Below are 18,666 nucleotides of genomic sequence, written 5' to 3'. Positions count from 1 at the left end.
ACAAAAACTAACACATCCGAATGGGACAAAACAAACAGAAGAAAAGAGCCCAAGAAAAGACGTAAGAATCAGAGACCCACTCGTTCACACACTCAGGAATCAGACCCACTCATTCACACACTCAGGAATCAGACCCACTCATTCACACACTCGGGAATCAGACTCACTCATTCACACACTCGGGAATCAGACTCACTCATTCACACACTCAGGACTCAGACCCACTCATTCACACACTCAGGACTCAGACCCACTCATTCACATACTCAGGACTCAGACCCACTCATTCACACACTCAGGAATCAGACTCACTCATTCACACACTCAGGACTCAGACCCACTCATTCACACACTCAGGAATCACGTAGAAACATTAACGGGGAAGCCATAGTATGTGCACAGAGGACCTGGTGCAGCCCTGTGCGGGCCCTGTGCATGCTGCCTCAGTTTCTATGAGTTCATATGAGCTTTGCTCATGTTGATTTAGAGGGCCTTGTTCTCCTGGTGTCCTCCAACCCTTCTGGCTCTTATATTCTTTACGCCTCCTCTTCTGTAAGATTCCCTGAGGGGAGGAAGTTGATGGAAACATCCCCTTTAGGGCTCAGTGTTCCAATGTCTCTCACTCTCTGCATAGTGTCTGGCTGTGAGTTTCTGTATTTTTTCCCATCTGCTGCAGGAGGAAGCTTCTCTGATGATGGCTGAGCAAAACACGGATCTATGAGTACAGCAGAATGTCATTAGGAGTCCTTGATTGCTATATTTTTTTTGTTTTTTAGAACAGTAGTATTTGGTTTTACCCTAGTCTCTGGGCTATCTAGTACCATGTTCTTGGTCACCCAGTCAGTGCCAGGTATGGGTTTCATCTTGTGGAATGGGCCATAAGCCCAATCAGATGTCGGTTGGTTTCCTTCACAAACTTTGTAACACCATTACCCTAGTACATCTTGCAGGCAGGACACCATTGTAGATCAAAGGGTTTGTGGCTGGGTTGGTATTTATGCTTCTCTCTTGGTAGTATGCTGAGTTCTTTCCTGTACCAAAGACACTAAAACATAGCGGTGAAGGCTCTATGTAGACACCAGCTCATCTTCTCCATGTTCAAAGGGTTGTGTAGATGTTGTCTTCAGCAATGGGGACTTGCTGTCAGTTTGTGGAGAGCAACCCCTAGTCTTGGCAACGGCCTGAGTTGTTTGAGGATTCCCATGGGACCCCTTTGGCCACCAGTTCAATTAGATATAACCCAATCCCAGTACTAGAAGCATTTTTGGTGACAAGAAATGGCCAGGTGGGGCTCTGCTCCACCGTTATTTGATGATTTCATTTAGATCACCTTCATATATGTACATATTTTAGGAGGCTTCTACCGTATTAGGTTTCCATACTACCCCTCTACTGGCCCTTAATTTTAGCTGTCTCACCCTTTATTGTCTCCCTCTCCCTTTCCCCTCCCCATTTGATATATCAACCCCTCATCTATCCATAACTAGATATTCTATATTCCTTCCCTGTGGAGATCTGTCTGTCCCACCTAGTCCCTTTCTCTATACTTAACCTCTGTGGCTCTATGGACTAGCTTGGTTATTGACTTAACAGCTAATATCCACCTATAAGCAAATACATACCATATTTGTCTTTCTGGGTCTGGGATACTTCACTCAGGATGATTTTTTTTTTTAGTTCCACCCATTTACCTGCAAATTTCATCACTTCAGTTTTTAATGGCTGAGTAATACCCCATTGTGTAAATGTACCACATTTTCTTTATCCATTCTTCTGTTGAGGGACACTTAGGTTGTTTCCAGTTTCTGACTATTATGAATAGAGTAGCAATGAACATGGGTGAGCAAGTGTCTCTGTGGTAGGATGAAGCAACCTTTAGAAATATGTCCAAGAGTGGTATAGCTGGATCTTGAAGCAGAACAATTCCCATCTTTCTGCAGAATTGCCACACTGATTTTGGTAGGGTTGTACAAGTTAGCACTCCCACCAACAATGAATGAGTGTTCCCTTTACTCCACACCTTCAGCATCTTGAGCTGTCACTAGAGGTACAGAATTATTTTAATTGTTTGGACATATTTGTTTTATATGTGTGAGTGTTTTTGCCTATATGTATGTGTATGAACCACATGCATGCCTTTGGAGTTTCAGAAGAGGGTATTGGATCCCATGGAATAGGAATTAGAGATGGCTGTGAACACTGTGTGGGTGCTGGAAACCAAACTCAGGTCCTCTGCAAGAGCAACATATGCTCTTAACTACTGAGCCATCTCTCCAGCACCCTAGGACTATAGAATTTTAAAGCTGGAAGGTCATTAGCAAGGGCAAGCTCCCTCAAACGGGACAAGCCAATGTGTCTTGATGACAGGCTTCAGACTAGGAGTCAATTTCAGAGGTTCTATACAGACAGGCATTTATCAAATCATCCATGAGAACAGCCTAGAATATTTATAATATTTTCAGGACAGTCCTAGGATTTCCAGGAGTTTATAGGAAATACCTGGGTGCCTTGTATCCCGCTGCCAATCTAGGAAAGAGGTGCATTCCGGCCCCCTCAAAGTTTCTCCTCTCAAAGTAAAAGCCATGTGTTCCCCAGAAGTGTTCGCATCCAGCACTGTGTTAGGGGCTCCGCCTGACTGCATGTTGGACGCTGGATGCCTGGTAGGTGGTGGAGCGAGGAACTGTTTGTTCCAGCTTATGCCTTCCCCGGTTCTCGCTCACGCTGGAGGGCACAGCCATCCTTCTGTTCCCCTTCATTACCCAGGGGCCTGGCCTTGGCCCTGAGGCCTGGATTTTGCATTATCTGCCCACATTCCAGTAACCTGCATTCTGTTGACTTTGCAGCTGTTACAAACCATCCCCGTTGGGGTTGGCCAGGTCTACGGCTGTGACAACCCCTGGACAGGTGGCATGATCCTGGTGGCTCTGTTTATCTCCTCGCCACTCATCTGCTTGCATGCAGCCATAGGGTCAATCGTGGGGCTACTAGCAGGTAAGACGGAACCCCAGCTCTAGAAGGTGGTCTTTAGGATGATTATCCGCAACTCATTTCTCCTCAGCACACAGCGACCATTCCAGACTTGTCTTCACTAGAGTTTAGACACTGTCACGGGGAGGGAATCTATTTTTCTCTTCCTTGAGCCTCCTCCAAAGGGAGCAGATTGAAGTAACAGAACATGTGGAGGAATGCGAAGGCCCTTAGTATAGAGCCCAGCAGTTGAGAGAGTTGGAGGAGGGGAGCAGTGATGGCCCAAGCTGGGGTACACGTGGTCCAGCACTTGGAAATGTTGAACAAGCTAAAAGGAAAGCTTTCCTAAAATTGGATTGGCATTTCTAAAGTGTAATTTCATATTCCTACACATATGTATATGTATGTACACACATTTATATATGGATATGCTCTTTCCCACAATAGAGTCAGAAAATAGGGTAGGGGACCCTGGGAGTACAGGACTATTTTTGAATTATTCTAATGTTTTGCAAAGACCTTTGGGGACAGAACTTTCCAAAAAGAATTGTCATTGGAAATAATTCTAAATTCATCAAAACTGCAAAGCAATAATGCAAGAGGCACTAATTCTTTACCCAGATTTACCTACGGTTGACAGCTGCCCCTGAGGCTCTGGCATGCCTCTCTATATCCATCTATGTGCATCTGGACTTACTTCTTCTGAACCCTCTAAAACAGAATTGAAATTGTTGACAATGCAGCTGCTTGGGCTGAAGGAGGGCGCTGATGTCCTCTCCTAGGCTGTTCCTTAGCTGCTTGGGCTGAAGGAGGGCGCTGATGTCCTCTCCTAGGCTGTTCCTTATCCCAGGTATCATCACACACACACACACACACACACACACACACGCACACGCACACGCACACGCACGCGCGCGCGCACGCACACGCACATGCTTACATATACACACACGTGTATGTACATATCCATACACACACACAGGCACACTTACACACACCACTGTTTGATTTCCTATGATCACGTGCTATTTACAGAAGGCCCCTTTGATAAGCAGAGCTGTAGGTATTTGGTGAACGACAGGACAAAGGATACCTTGAGGCCTGGCAGCAGCCATGGGAAGGCCTTTCTTCTGTGGTCCAAAATTACCCAGGAATACCACACCTTCTTTCCTAGCACTGACTGTGGCCACACCCTTTGAGACGATCTACCTGGGCCTTTGGAGCTACAACTGTGTCCTCTCCTGCATCGCCATTGGAGGCATGTTCTACGCCCTCACCTGGCAGACACACCTGCTGGCACTTGTCTGTGGTAGGTTTCTAAGAAACTGACAACCAAGCCCCTCTGGCTGGTCTTTCATTAATTGGGTGCCCGTGCTAATTCATCATTAAAATTGATGGGGGCAAGATGAGAATGGACTATTGACTCTGTGAAAAGCCAGGACAGAGTTGGGAGAGGATCAAAGGATGTGGAAGCTCTAATGTCTGGCCTCAGAGAAGGCGTAGTCATGGTAGAAATCGTTAAAAAGTAAAGAAGAGCACCAGGTAAATGCTGGTGTTGGACACCAAGGCTGTAGCAAAGCTGGTTTCATGTCTGGGGCATCCTGTTTTGCGAGGCAGTGGCTGTAGGAAGGAGACAGGCTCCGGGAAGCTGACTCTGCTGGTCTTATTCCTCTGCAGCCCTGTTCTGTGCATACATGGGAGCAGCCCTCTCCAATATGATGGCAGTGGTAAGTCTGGGCTCTCTGAACCCCAGCCCAGGGTCTTCCTCCCCATTAGAACTTCCAGGCACTTGGGGTCTTGCAGGAGAAGACTAGGGAGTGGCGTAGGGGTAATAGGATCTGGTTCTTTACCCAGTGTGTGTGTGTCAAGGGTTATCCATGATTCATCCAAAGAACTTTTCACATGTAGTTCTAAGGGGTGTGTGTGTGTGTGTGTGTGTGTGTGTGTGTGTGTGTGTGTGTGTGTGTGTGTTTGTATGTTGAAAGAATAGTGGAGAACAGGGACAGACAGACGGCACTCCAAGGCTGGGACAAAGAACCATTCAGGCCCAGCATTAAAAGATTCTGAATAGCCGGGCGGTGGTGGCGCACGCCTTTAATCCCAGCACTCGGGAGGCAGAGGCAGGCGGATCTTTGTGAGTTCGAGGCCAGCCTGGGCTACCAAGTGAGTTCCAGGAAAGGCGCAAAGCTACACAGAGAAACCCTGTCTCAAAAAACCAAAAAAAACAAGATTCTGAATATGCCCAAAGAGAGCAACACCTCAGCTTCCTTGACCAGCTCCTCTGACACTCTGAATCCAGGAGCACTAACTAACGCCTTCACGTGGCAGGAGGCAGCGTTCCCCATCCCCAGTTCCTGTCATAGCCTTCTCCCCAGGTTTCTGGCCCAACACACGAGTCTGGAAACAGTCTTTCATTTCAATTTGCAGGTTGGGGTGCCACCAGGCACCTGGGCCTTCTGTCTCTCCACCCTCACCTTCCTTCTCCTGACGAGCAATAACCCTGGCATCTACAAGCTCCCGCTCAGCAAAGTCACCTACCCAGAGGCCAACCGAATCTACTTCCTGACAATGAAAAGCAATGAGGAAGAGAAGTCCCCCAATGGTGACTAGCCCAGCTCCAAACAGAAACGCTCTTGCCTGCATCCCTGTGGTCTCAACTCTGGGCCAATCAGCTCGGCACACTTGCTTTGCCTCTCCTTGCACCTGTATCAAATCACACGCACCTGGTCCTCGGTACCCCTAAAGCTGATTTGCCCCCTCTGCCCAGATCTTTATAACTACCCACGGTGCAGTATTAAAGGAATCTGGTATGCCCTTGCTGGAAATGGAAGTGAGAAGTCTAATTTACACGGTGTTGGCATAAAACAAAAATGTTATTTAGTCTTTTGAGAGGACGGTTGGGAGATGATACTGATGCCTCTTAACAATAGATGTTGTAGACTTGGCTTTGCTGAGTAGCCACAAGAAAGGACCCGTGATAAGAAGTGAAGGCCCCCTAGTTTAGAGTCGGGGTTTGGGCCTAAAGAGCTTTCCACAGAAGAGGGCTTTCACAGTAAGGAAAAGGCCAGAGCATGGAAAACAGGAGCCCTGGAAGTATGGACAAGGCATCTTGAACCTTCAAGCTTTCCCTTCCACTCACAGTTAGACAGCTTTCCCCAGCACTTGGGATGAAACCTATTTCCTCACCCTGTAAAAACAAAACGCCTAGGAATTAGTCCTAATGTGCTCCACCTTGCTGATGCTCCTCTCCCAGTCGGAGACACCAAAGCCTGTATAGGCCTTCTCTCCCCCTCCCCAATGCTCAATTCTAAAATACTGGTGTTTGGGGCTGTTTGTCATTTTTAATAACACACCTCTTCTTTTTGCAATATCCACACTCAAGCCCACCTCATGCCTTAGCCTTGTGCTTGTCCCGGCAAGTTCACCGTTGATCCCAGACGCTGACTTCTGATCATCCTTTGCTTTTTTGTTCATCATCCTGCCTTGCAAACTTTGTGCTCTTCCGTGTGATACTCCTGTAGAATGCCTCCTTGAGGGAACTCTTCAAATAAGACCTGAAAGAACATAGGTGCTAAGTTCTCCAAATCTTCACATGACCGTAAAGTCTTGTCCCCAGTGAGCGAATAGCGTTTTGTCTGGACGTGGGGGTCCTCAACTGTCCATAAATGTCATTTCTTCATTTCCTATCTCTATTACAAATTAGAAACGTGACTCTTTTTCCTGTGAGAGATGACCTTCTTCTCTAGTTGTTCACTTTGTTTGTGAACATGAGCCTACATGTCCTTTCTCATCAATCTGCCTTTCAACATACAAACCCAAGTTTCCTTCTTCCCCTTGGAGACATCACGCTGATCAGTGGTGTGATCGTCGCTTTTCTTGCCATTTGTCTTTTTGCTTGCTCTTTGGTATTTCCTCCCCTTCAGCTACCAGCCATGGATCCTTCCCTGCAACTCAGCAGATGCATGGGACTTGGGGGTTCAGATATCATAGCTTAGGTTCTATGAAACCTTTGGGGGTGGGGCTGCAATCAAATCGCCACGTGTGATCTGTTGTCATCTATTTCCTCTTGCCTTTGAAATCTGTGTGACCCCAGCTTCATCCCATTTGCCCCATTCCATCCCAGCTGGGCTCTCACGCTGGTGACAATGTATTATTATCTGCCAATGCTCAGAGCCTGAGAATTCTGCCTTGTGGCCTGACCATATTTGCTCATTCACCCAGAAGGTTTTTTTTTTAAATACAGAACTATTAATATGTTACTCAGTCCTGGGCTTGACAATAAACCAGGAGAGAATCAGACCCGTCCCTGCCTTCAGGGAATTTATTTTATGGGGATTTGCCTGGCCAGCTGAATAGTATCACCTGAGACAAGGATGCCGGCCAGACAGCCTGAGTGCATTTAAGTTCACAGCACCAGTTTTCATACCAAGGCAATTACCTGATTGGGTTGGTCTTCTGTTTAGGAATTTGCCTCAGGCATGATTTTAAGAACTCCAGGAAATTTTCTATGCCTTTCCTCCTGTCCCCCCATGTTTCCCGTAGCTGCTACCCAAGCATTCCCAGCTCTTCCTTTGGCTTAAGGTTTGGAACCTGTTAAAATATAAACAGCCCCAGCCTAGTAACGGCATAAGCATGGTCAGTCACTCGCGTCTTAGGTGGTTGGTGTCATTTCTGAGAACAGGTTTGATTACAATAGGAGGCAGAGTGCCATGAAAACACACACAGCATCTTCTGGACCTGACTCTGATGGAAAGGGGCATGCTAAGATGAGACCAAGTGAGGTAAATGGGGGGCTGAAGCATCCTTATCCTGCTGGAAATGGTGATGTGTCCCTTGGGAAGGAAAGTGGATGGAATCTTAGCTGTCTGCTGTGGGAGACTCGGAAGCACAGTGCAGAGGAAACAGACAGCTGGATGAGTCAGTGAATAGAGTCTCTTTGTAACAAGGCAACTTACCTGAGCAATGATGTCTCCTTAGACTCAGCTTCCCACCCAAGCAACTGGAGACCTGCAGGGCACATTGTTCAGTGGGCAGAGGGCTAGAGCAGGTGACCACTGAAGTGGCCGTCATCCAACTCCCAGTATCCATGATTCTGTGACCCTGAGTTTGCACCGAAGAACAAAGAGGAAATATCACTAATTTGGCAGAAACATCAGAACATAGAGACAAAGCTTATCAAAATATACCATTATTGCTTTCTAGATTTTTCTAGAGTTTGACCACTGAGCCATCTGATCAGGTTACCCAAATTCTCACCCTGATTACTTGAGAGGACAAGCTGGAGGGGTGAGCATCAGTCCTTTGAGCTTTGCCTTGACCTGTCCCTCCCTGTACTTCCTCCCTCTGAACTCTATTCAGCCCTCTAAGAGTTCACCACCACTTGGTCTCTTTGCAAACTGAATTTGTGACTGTATCAAATCGGTATTCCCCCACATGCCAGCATGTTTCCTATATGGCTCTGAGCCTTTGTTCCCCCAGATCTCAAAGGTTGTGAGGACTGGAGTCATTCTCATCCAAAGCCAGGTGGCAGTGGCAGTTTCACAGTGTCCAGGATTTCCACCCCAAACCCACACAGTTTTATTTGGAAACTCCCTAAAAGAACCCACATTCTCCTCTCTCTCTCTCTCTCTCTCTCTCTCTCTCTCTCTCTCTCTCTCTCTCTCTCTCTCTCTCTCTCTCTGTGTGTGTGTGTGTGTGTGTGTGTGTGTGTGTGTGTTTGTGTTGCTTGTATTTTTTCTACCTCTAGCCACTGTAAGAAGACAGAGGAATCCATAGGGACCCCTTCTGCCTCAAGTAGAACTAGAAATTCTGAAACTTCAAGGATTAAAATGGAAGGGAGGACAGCGAGGCCCCTTGAGCCCACCCTTTATGAGTGAGAACTCAGAGTTCCCAGCCTATTCTTACAGTCGAGGGAGCGGGGAGATTGCTGGAACACAGTGAAGCAAAGGGAACACACCTTTGGAGCACAGATCGCTTGAATTTACTCCACAAGGACTATGGCCCTTTCTGCAGAAGAAGACTATCACTTAGGCCCGGGTATTAATTTCACTCTCCTTCTGCAAATATGGAAACGTAGAGTTGAAGGAAACCACAGTGTTCTGAGGAAAACCTCATTCTGAAATGACTTCGGGTTAAGCCTTGGAGGCCTAAAGAGACTGTCTCGTCTCAAGAGCTCCAAGTGCCCTTGGTAGTGTGCTCCATGTTTGCTGAGACCTGTGAGGCACAAGATTCCACTGTGTCCTTCTGCTTTCTAGGACAGCTGACTGCCTCACCCTGCATATACCATGTGTATGACATGTGTGCCTGAGAGATGCTGTGCTACACCATGGTTCTGTGTAGCTCATGAACCCTGTGTGACCTTCCTGGATAGCTTCTTCACGGGCGACCTCTTTTCTTTGCAGCTGGGTGGCCTATCATTGTTTATTAGCGGCATCTCCATGTTGTATCTGGGCTAACTAGGATGGATGCTGGAAAAGCAGGACTGGGCTTGCTATGGAAAGTTCAGGAGCCCTTCAAAGAGGCCAGGGCAAGAGTGCGAAGGGCGAGTGTCTAAGATGGAGCTGAGAGACTGGACAGGCAGGAGAAAAGAAAGGGGGAGGCTTAGGTATGGTCAGCAGCCCATCATGTAAGCATGGAATTGGTCTGCTCTCTACCAGCTCCCAACCTGTCCCTGGAATGTGGGGGCGCCTGGGTGCCTCCAACCTTTTCTGTTTGCTTTTCATCCTCCTTGATCAAGATCCGTCTTTGGGAATCCCAAACACCTGGTGTGGGAAGGGACCCTTTGACGTCAGCAGGAGAGTTTGTCTACTCAGGTGGAGCTAATGTCCTCAGTGTGAGGTATGGTTCTGATCCTGGAGAGGACGCTGCCTTCCGCCCCTAAGTGTATGCTGGGAACAGCAGTGTGGGTTGATGACCCATCATATTCAAGCCAAACAAAACATGTTTTGATAGCCCCCACCCCACCCCATCAGCCCATCAGACCCATGGCCTCATGGGACTTTCAAGAGCCAGCCTCCCTAATATATAGACCTCAGGGTATATTTTGGCCACAGTGGTTAGGCTATGCCCTTCTTAATCCGAGAGGGCCCTGGTGAGCTAGCAGGCGACTGTGTTCAACAAGAGTTAGTGAGGAAGCTCTGAAATTTCCCAGAGAAAGACCACATTTAGTATTAGGCTGGGCAGAATTTTCCACTGAGACACTGATGGCAAGCTCTAGTCCCTAGCCTGTGTCCTGCCTGTTGGGGAATTAAGTGCACTTATCGAGGTTGGAAGGCAAATTGCCCCCCAAGGAGACAACCCTTAGGTAATTGCTTAAAGACAAATACTGGAGCTAGAATTCTAATGAGAAGGGGTGACGACTGACAGACAACAAGGAAGCGACTTAACAGTGGCCAGGGCTGCCCTTAAGGAAAGCTGCCTGATCAGCTGATGTGGAGACCATGGCAGCTAGAATGCCTCTTCCCTGGGGTATTTAGGAAGCATCTTTAGTCAAGAAGACCAGAGGGCAAGAGGGCCGCCGAGAGGCATTTGTCTTTCTTCTTCCTCAGTTGGCAGACCTGTGCCAGGCATGGGGTCAGGGACAAGAATGAGTGGATTTACAGGAAGGTGTCAAGAGGATGGGCTGGAAGATGCAGGGCAGTGAGGGGGTTCAAGTTTAGGAGACATCGCAGCGCCTGGAGCTGAGGACAAAAGACATTGGAAAGAAGCTTCTTCTCCAGCCTGATGGTCTAGATTCCTCCAGCCCAATTTGGGAATCAAAAGAATCTCAGGTAAGAGATGCTGGGGCAGAAATGAACCAGGTAGATGCCAGCCTACAGGACCACCGGGCTTTGCAAAAGGAAGCTCTATTTTCTACCATTGAACTGTACTGGGAAAGACAGTTGTGGGATGGGAAAACTATTAAGAATTCTGGCAAAAAAAAAAAAAAATCTAGTTCTTGGAAGCTTAACGCTGAAAAGGCTCTTAAGTATTTATAGTTCAAACCTCTTGTTTTATAGATGAAGAAACCACGGCTAGTCTGGAGACTTACCCAAGTAATAGGAATTGGCGACCTGAGCTGGTCTGCCTCACTCACCTTGTGACAGAGCCAGGGGAACAAATCAGCCAGCAGGTCCCCTTTCCCAGCTCTCCCGATCACTGGGTGAGCCGTGTGCTTTTGGTTTTCCACAAAAACATTCCACAAGTTTTCAAACCTCATAGCTCTGACATCACTGGGTCCCCAGGGAAGCAGTGTGTTGAAATTAGCCTCTGGGATGGAACCTCTGGCTAATGAGATAGTGTGGAATGCCTTCCTCCGGGGAGTCATCACCTGCTGTTTCCAGAGACCAGTTGCCTGCTCCAGGCTTGGCCTACCTCTTTGTGTTCCCTTTTGTAGACACACCCATAGAACTTGGTCTTCCTAGTCCAGGTGTGTCTACGCACCCCAGCTTCTCAACAACCTGTTGTGTTGGTGCCCTCATATATACCAATTTCAATAGCATAGACTTATTCCCCATAGCTACAGAAAGGAGTACTTCAGATGACATATCATAAGAAGCATTATCAGGCTATTGAAGCTATCTGATTGAAACAGGAATAGCCTTACAAAATATATGATTTGTCCCAAGACCAAAAGTATTTATCAGACAAGAATTGAAATACAAGTGTGTGTGTGTGTGTGTGTGTGTGTGTGTGTGTGTGTGTGTGCGCGCGCACGGCGCGAGCACATGCATGCAGATGTACATGTATGCATGCATGTGGAGAGCTGAAGTTGGCATTGGGTGACAATCATTCTGTTATTGATTGAGGCAGGATCTCTCACTGAACCCAGGAATCATCATCAATTTTAGCCAGTCTGGCTAGCCAGATTCCTCTGGTCCCCTGTCTCTGCCTCCCAGGTGCTGGAATTATAGGCTTCCCACACCTGCTTGTCTATGGTCTAGGGATCCAAATTCTAATCTCCATGCTGTACCTTAAATGCTTTATCCACTGGACCAGATCCAACACAAAAGTTTTAGTACATAGTTTCAAAAGTTTTAAGAACACAATGGATTAATTCTCAGAGGAAAAGAATTGCCTCCCTGAGAGAGAATGGGGTACTTTAATATCCAGGAAGAAAAATGACCAGGACATACCTCATGGGCCATTTGTGTGGGATCACATTTGAGTAGATAAGAATCTTAGTTGGCAACTCATTGTCATGGTAGATAGTAAATTTGATGACACTGTCCTTCCTGGGACTATTCATTTGGGATGAGGTACCAGGGGCCACTGGGAATTAGTCTATCATTGTTTTTGTAAGTCCTTAGAGTCCACTGGGTCTAAAGTTCTAAGCAGTTGGGACCTGACCATGAGAATAAAGAATTTTTGGTTTTATTGGAAGAGGGCTTACTTTTGGCCTTTTTATTTCTACATTTGCCCTGGCAGATCAACAAGGTCAAACCATTGACAAGGGAAAAAGATCTCCTTTGGTCCGGAACTATTTGGGAGCTGAGAAAGAGCAGCAGGGGAGCCCTGGCTGACATTGCTGTTCTACCACAGATTCAAAGGACCATATGACATAAAAGGTTTGAGCCTTATTTTGAAGGGGGTGGTATCACAGAAAGTTGAAGGCTAGACTGTGACATCATTTGGAGGTCAAGAGGTTTCCAATGATAGAAGGTGGGTATCAATGGCAATGGTTGCTATCCCAGAGACAATGCCATCTCTGGAGCTTAACAAGCTATGATCTGGAAGACACCAATTATACCAGAATGTGAAGGAAGGAGGGGTAGATGACACAAAGTAGAATTAAGACAATAGAAAAGGGGCTGTGAACAGTAATAAAAGAACAATGAAACCTCTGATGCTTAAAAGTGGCCCCATAGAGTGATTTGAGGGAGACAGATAGGACATTTAATAGTGATTATGAGCATGAAGAGGAGCCCTGTGCCTAATAGAGGAGCCCAGTGATGTTGGGGTGATAGGTAAAGGTAGGAGTTAGAGTTCAAGTCACGAGCTAGGTCAGTTAATAAATTGGGGTCTGGAGGTGTCTGAAGGTAGATTTCCCTGGAGCTGGATGTGAAAGGGATGGAGATCCCCAGGTGGCTCACAGGAATAGGTAGGTAGAACTTTGTGGGGTAAAACACTCTTAACTCTGCATGGCTGGATCAACAGCGACAGGCCTTGTAACTTGGTTACAGTTGAGGACATTAGCAAGACATGATAGGGTCAGGTTCAGACAGCTTCAAATGACCTTTTATCCTGTGGGGAGGGTTAGAAGATGGACTCAGTCTCCCAAGTTAATGTATCAAGGAGATCCTGAAAATAAGCTTGGGGGGATGCTTGTCTCAGATCTTGGCGACAGCCACGATTGTCTGTCTAAGTGGTATTAACTCAATGAGAGGAGGAGCCTGTTACAAAGGTTAGATTAGCCCTTTTGACCTTCCCAGAAGATTGAAGGCACCAGGCTAAATAAAAACAATACTTAGTTTTGAGAGCCTCGCTCATTCCCTAATGATATTGAAAATGAAAGTCAGGCCAGACTGCAGGGACCAAGGGAACCCAGAATGGAAATACTGTGTTCTATGGTTACTGGCTACCTCTGAGGCCCTTTCTATTTTTGGGAGGAGTACTCCATCCACCCAGTTAAGGTATGCACTAGAGCTAGGGGATATTTTCATCCCTTGCACCAGGAAGGATATCAGTGGAATCTGTTTGTTAGTCTACCAGCATAGTCCCCTCTCTGGACAGGCTATAAAAGGAGATGGAGTCTGACGGCTCCTCTGGGATTTCCCTGACAAGTGGGAGAAACTTTGGAAATAGACTATGTGAAGAATGTCTGTGTCTGTGAAAGGAGGCCTGATTAGAATTTGGAGAGCTTTAGCTCTCAAATGTGTCGTCTAATGAAGATTGTTAAGTCTTTTCCATTAGGAGGATTGAGGGAGCAACCGATTATTTTCTGGGCTCTGTAACCATCCCTCTGGGGTGGCTATAAAGACCTAATCTAAAGCCTGTTGAGTCTCTTAAGTTGATATGTTGAAGGGGAAGGTGGGAGGGATACTGAGACCCAAGGCAGGCTTGAGTGGAAGCTAAGCTTCCTGTTTGGCTTGTTAATCAACTCAGCTTTTACCCAGAGAAGTGTCAAAGTGCTGCTTTGGGCGGATCTTGCAATGTAGTATACATAATGGCCACCAGAGTTCAAGGCCAGATAGCTTCTAAGAGGCCCAAACCATCAGGGGCATATTTTATCAGTATTCTCAACAGAGAGGATATATATGTCTTTCTTTCCAGATGGCTTCATGGGTGTGGGTCATGAAGGAAGCACAAGCCAAATCTGTATCAATATTCCCTCTGATTTCTGAACCTAAAAACTGTCAGGGTCTTTAAGAACACTGTGATGGGAGTGGATGTTAATGGGTACCAAGGAACAGAAGTGTTCCCATTTAAAAGGAACTTGTTGGGTAGGGTAGAGGTCTCCAATGGTGACTGCGGGGAAGGTCTTTAAGGCTCTAGATGATTCTCACCATGATGGGACAGGGACTTGGTGTTGGGTTATAGAGTATTTAGAATCTCAAACTTGGAAGAGCCTGAAATATGGGCATGGTGGCTCTGACTAGGGAAGGAACGGGGAACCTAGGCAGGATCATGAGGAATGAATGAAAGATACTTGCTTATCATACAGATTAAAGGGGATATAAACCAGGTTGGTTGGTGTTTGCTATCAATACCAGTAAGAGGGCAGAGGACTGAAAAGTTGAACTGGAGACAGTGGTAAGGGCTGGAAATTTGCCCCAGTATCAGAGAGGAATGTGGTTTTTCTCCCTGTCACATACAGAGTTATCCAAGTGCCAACCACAGACCTTGAGAATGCAGGAGCCTGTACCACCCCAGAGACACATACTCCTCAAAGGGAGATGGGTTTCCTTCCTTGTGGAGCTCCTCAGAGTCAAGGAGCAGAATCAGGGGCATTCATTCTTCTTTGGGTTTGATCCCTCACTAGGAAAAGAGAGACAATCTCCCTTTCAAAGGGCCTCTACTTGGCAGATTGGACATAGCCGTGGGTGAGGCCTGTAGCCTGGCACCCTTGGGCACTCTCAGATGAAATGTCCTGGCTAGCCACAGCAACAGCAGGAGAAGGTCCTTGGATTGGTGATTTAGGTTAGTCTCCTTAGACTACATCGAGATTAGATGGAGCCCCAAGATTTCCCGACATGGGCAGGGAGGACTGTTGACATTAAGTGGACCTGCCTCTTATCCCTTTCTTCCTCCGGGTTGACCTTTCTTGGCCAAAGGTCTCCTCCCAATCATTAAAGAACTTGAAGGCCACGTATGTCTAGAGGGTGGAATCTACAGCCCCCGGTCTAGTGTTTAACTCATATTTGGAGAGTCTTAGCTTGTAAAACTATGGCCGGGATAGCTGGAGCCTCTGGACTCTCGGGATTAAGGCCGGTTTGTTCTCATGGGAGCTTCAGTTATTCCAGACTGGAAAGGGCAGTGTGCTCAGAAGCCCCTGCACTGTTTCCCATCACTTGTGGCTAACAGCTGCAGTCGTGCCCTTCCCAGGATGGATATGTGGCTCAGCGGGCAAGAGTGCTTGCTACGCAAGCATAAGATCAGGGTTTGGAGCCCCGGCACCCGTGGAAAAGCCAGTAAGGTTGTGCGTGAAAGTAACCCCAGTACTTGGTGGGGGGCAGGAACTCAGATGGGAGGTTTATTGGGGCTTGCTAGCCCCAACCGCTCCCCTGCACAAAAGAAGTAGTGAGCACCAGGTTCAGTGAAAGACCCTGTTTCAATAAGGTGGAGAGTGATATAGAGACACAGTGGTACCCTCCTCAGGCCTCCACACACTCACACAGGCACATGCACATACCCATAGGTACACATTCACACCCACCCACATACACACATGCTCATCTCCCTCTCGGTCACACACGCAGCCTTTATCATATTTTTCAATAGATAGATAATATGTGTTTCTGTCATTCTTTCCTCTTTCATTCTCTACACCAGTGGCCCAATATGTGTCAGGCACAGTGACAGAGCCTGGCCAGGCCGTATTTGGGTGACAAGCATGAAGGTGCTTGATAAAGACCAGATGCAGGACCTTTTGTGCATCACGTGGTCAGGATGATATTGATAACCACGGTAGCCAAAGGCCTCAGCGGGCCTTTGGGATTCTCCAGTGAAGGTGAATCCTGGCTAAATGATCCTAGGTTGAACGGCATTTGGGGAAAGTCAGGCATGGAGAAGGGCTGTGTACTCAGAGGGTGCCCGAGTTGTTAACCACCTCTTGGAGAAGGGCGTTCTCCATGGGGAAGGGTTTGCTTTCAAGGGCTCTCTTAGTTCCCTGCACACAGGTCCCAGGAGAGGGTGAGCACAGCTGCGTAGGTGCCATTGGAGAAAGCTCTGTGGGTGGGAAAGAGAGGGGACAGGAGGAAGAGAGGGGTCAGAGCTGCAAAGTGGAAGCAGTTGTTGAGGTATGGTCGAGAGCACCTGTTGAGAGCAGGTGTGGCTGGAGGCAGCAGACAAGCCAGACAATGAGCTTATAAAAGAAAGTGTGGCTGTCCACAGGCCCCTCATGGCTGTCCACAAGCCTCTCGTGGCTGTCCACGGGCCCCTCATAGCTGTCCATGGGCCTCCCATGGCTGTCCACAGGCCTCTCATGGCTGTCCACGGGCTTCTCATAGCTGTCCACAGGCCTCTCATGGGTGTCCACAGGCTTCTCAGAGCAGGAAGACTAGCTGGAAAGGAAAGCTGCAGGTGCATGCATCATCGGCTACACATGCCTGCTCCCACCTGCTCTGTGGTGGTGAGTGACAGACAGGAAACAGACAGTGAGGTCAGAGGAGTGGAGGGGTCCTCACAGTATGTGTGGACTCATGCCAAACGAGCTGTCACTGTCCCCATAGCACATGTTGAGATGGGGGTCCCAAAAGGAAGAAAAGCAGCCCCCCACCCTTGAATGATAAACCAACCAAAATGAACTCCTTAGCTCATGCCTTAATGGGTGGCAGCTATCTGAAGTCTCACCCCAGAAGCCTTTGGATCTCAGAGGTTTTCAGGTGCCCATTGGCCACTTTGCCAACCACCATAAGCCTCAGAGTGAAGAAGTGAGGGGGTGGGGTAGGTTCCCCGACTGAGCCACTAAAATATCCTGCCAGGAAAGGAAGCCCAAGGTTCAGGGTGAAAGTGTTTACCAGACCAGAACCAACAGAAAAGTCTTAACAAAGAGCATATACTGTAGACAGGAACACAGCAGCCAAGTTCTGCGAGACAGATCACTCCCCTAAGGGACAATGGGGCACTTTAATGGCAGTTAAGAGAAGTTATTTGGCCTTTTCTCCTGGGCCGTTTGTCTCATGAGTCATATCTGAGTAGATAAGAGGTGGGCAGCTCATTATCTTGTTAGGTAGTAAATTTTATAACCCCGTCCTTCCTGGCCATTTATGGAGAAGCACCAAGAATCATTAGGAGAATGGTTGTAATTGTTTATATAAAATATCACAAGTCCACTGGGTCTGGCTGCAAGTAGTTAGAGTCTTATTATTAGACAGTGGAGGGTTTTGCCTCCCCCCCCCCCCCGCTTGCTTTTTGATCTCTCTGCTGGGGAAAAGGCGCCCTGGGAGGCTTAGATACATCTCCCCGCGGCCTCAGCCCACTGTCGACACCACACCCTGATGTACCCCCTTCTCTCACGTGTACCCCACCTACACCCTTTCACAATGCTGGAAAGGAAAACAGTTTTGCCCTCAAGGGCCAACTCTGATTAGCATTAGATGTTCAGGTCACTGTGTTAAGGATTGTGAGGATGGATCTAAACTTACTGGTAAAGGTCTGCAATTGATTAGCTATGTCTTCCATAGATAACAGGGGAGGGGCATGAAAGACTGTGTGGAAGAGAGTGTGGAAATGTCGCCATAGAGAAGTACCCACAGCAATGACCCAGAACAATTTGCTTCCAACGGTGATGTTTATTTTTGTAATTTTTTGTTATTCTTTTTGATGGATGAAATAATTTACACTCTCTTTTAAAAAGTCACAAGCCAATTGATTTCACGTGAAGGGCTCTGGCTAGCTATGAAACTCCTACATTGTAGGAATAAAATTCAAAACAAGATGTCAGTACCTGGCTTTATAACTGACCAGCTATGTGGCCCAGGTAAGACCCTTCTCTCTGAACCTTGGTTTCTTTCCACCATTGCCTAGACTCAAGGTCACTTGGTTATGGAAGAATTGGTCACTCCAAGTAGTTTAATTAGGTTGGAAAATATCAAATGTATTTCACATGTGTTGCAACTATGAATATAAAATTCTACTATGAGCTGATGTGGTGTGTGATTATAATCTCAAGGCACAGAAGGCTAAGGCAAGAAGACTAAATTTAGGGCCAGCCTGAGCTACGTAAAAACTCTGCTGCAGCCTAAACTCCAAAAGACATAACCTAGAATACTTTGTGAAATGCAATGAGAGAGAATTCAGAGAACGGAGAGATCTATACGACCAAAACCAGCCGAGGGGGGTTTCATGGATGAAGTAGAACACAAACGAGGCAAGAGGGGGTGGAGGGATCCTAGGTGTGGAGGTGGAGGAAACTCTGGGAAGCAGTGAAGAGCTAATCTGTCATGGCAGAACTTGCGTTAGAAGGAAAAAACAGAAGGCCGGATAATGAAACTTGCCCTATTACTGAATATCTACGAAGCCAGGTGGAGGCGCCGGGGCATTGTGGAGCCATATAGATTA

General features: G+C 47.2%; 1 protein-coding gene across 1 annotated transcript in view; it reads left to right on the top strand.

Annotated features, from left to right (window-relative positions):
* The window catches only part of Slc14a2 (solute carrier family 14 member 2), a 450,072-nt gene that overhangs the window by 408,280 nt on the left and 23,126 nt on the right, over positions 1-18,666 (top strand). The window contains exons 10-13 of the mRNA XM_028871987.2: positions 2,844-2,991; positions 4,142-4,276; positions 4,645-4,694; positions 5,395-5,569. Coding sequence (XP_028727820.1) covers positions 2,844-2,991; positions 4,142-4,276; positions 4,645-4,694; positions 5,395-5,569 — 508 coding nt within the window. The remainder of the gene's footprint in view (positions 1-2,843; positions 2,992-4,141; positions 4,277-4,644; positions 4,695-5,394; positions 5,570-18,666) is intronic.

The sequence above is a fragment of the Peromyscus leucopus genome, chromosome 19, assembly GCF_004664715.2.
Source record: "Peromyscus leucopus breed LL Stock chromosome 19, UCI_PerLeu_2.1, whole genome shotgun sequence".
Classification (NCBI taxonomy): domain Eukaryota; kingdom Metazoa; phylum Chordata; class Mammalia; order Rodentia; family Cricetidae; genus Peromyscus; species Peromyscus leucopus.
Note: the sequence above shows the minus strand (reverse complement) of the source record. Positions and strands in the feature narration are given on the sequence as shown.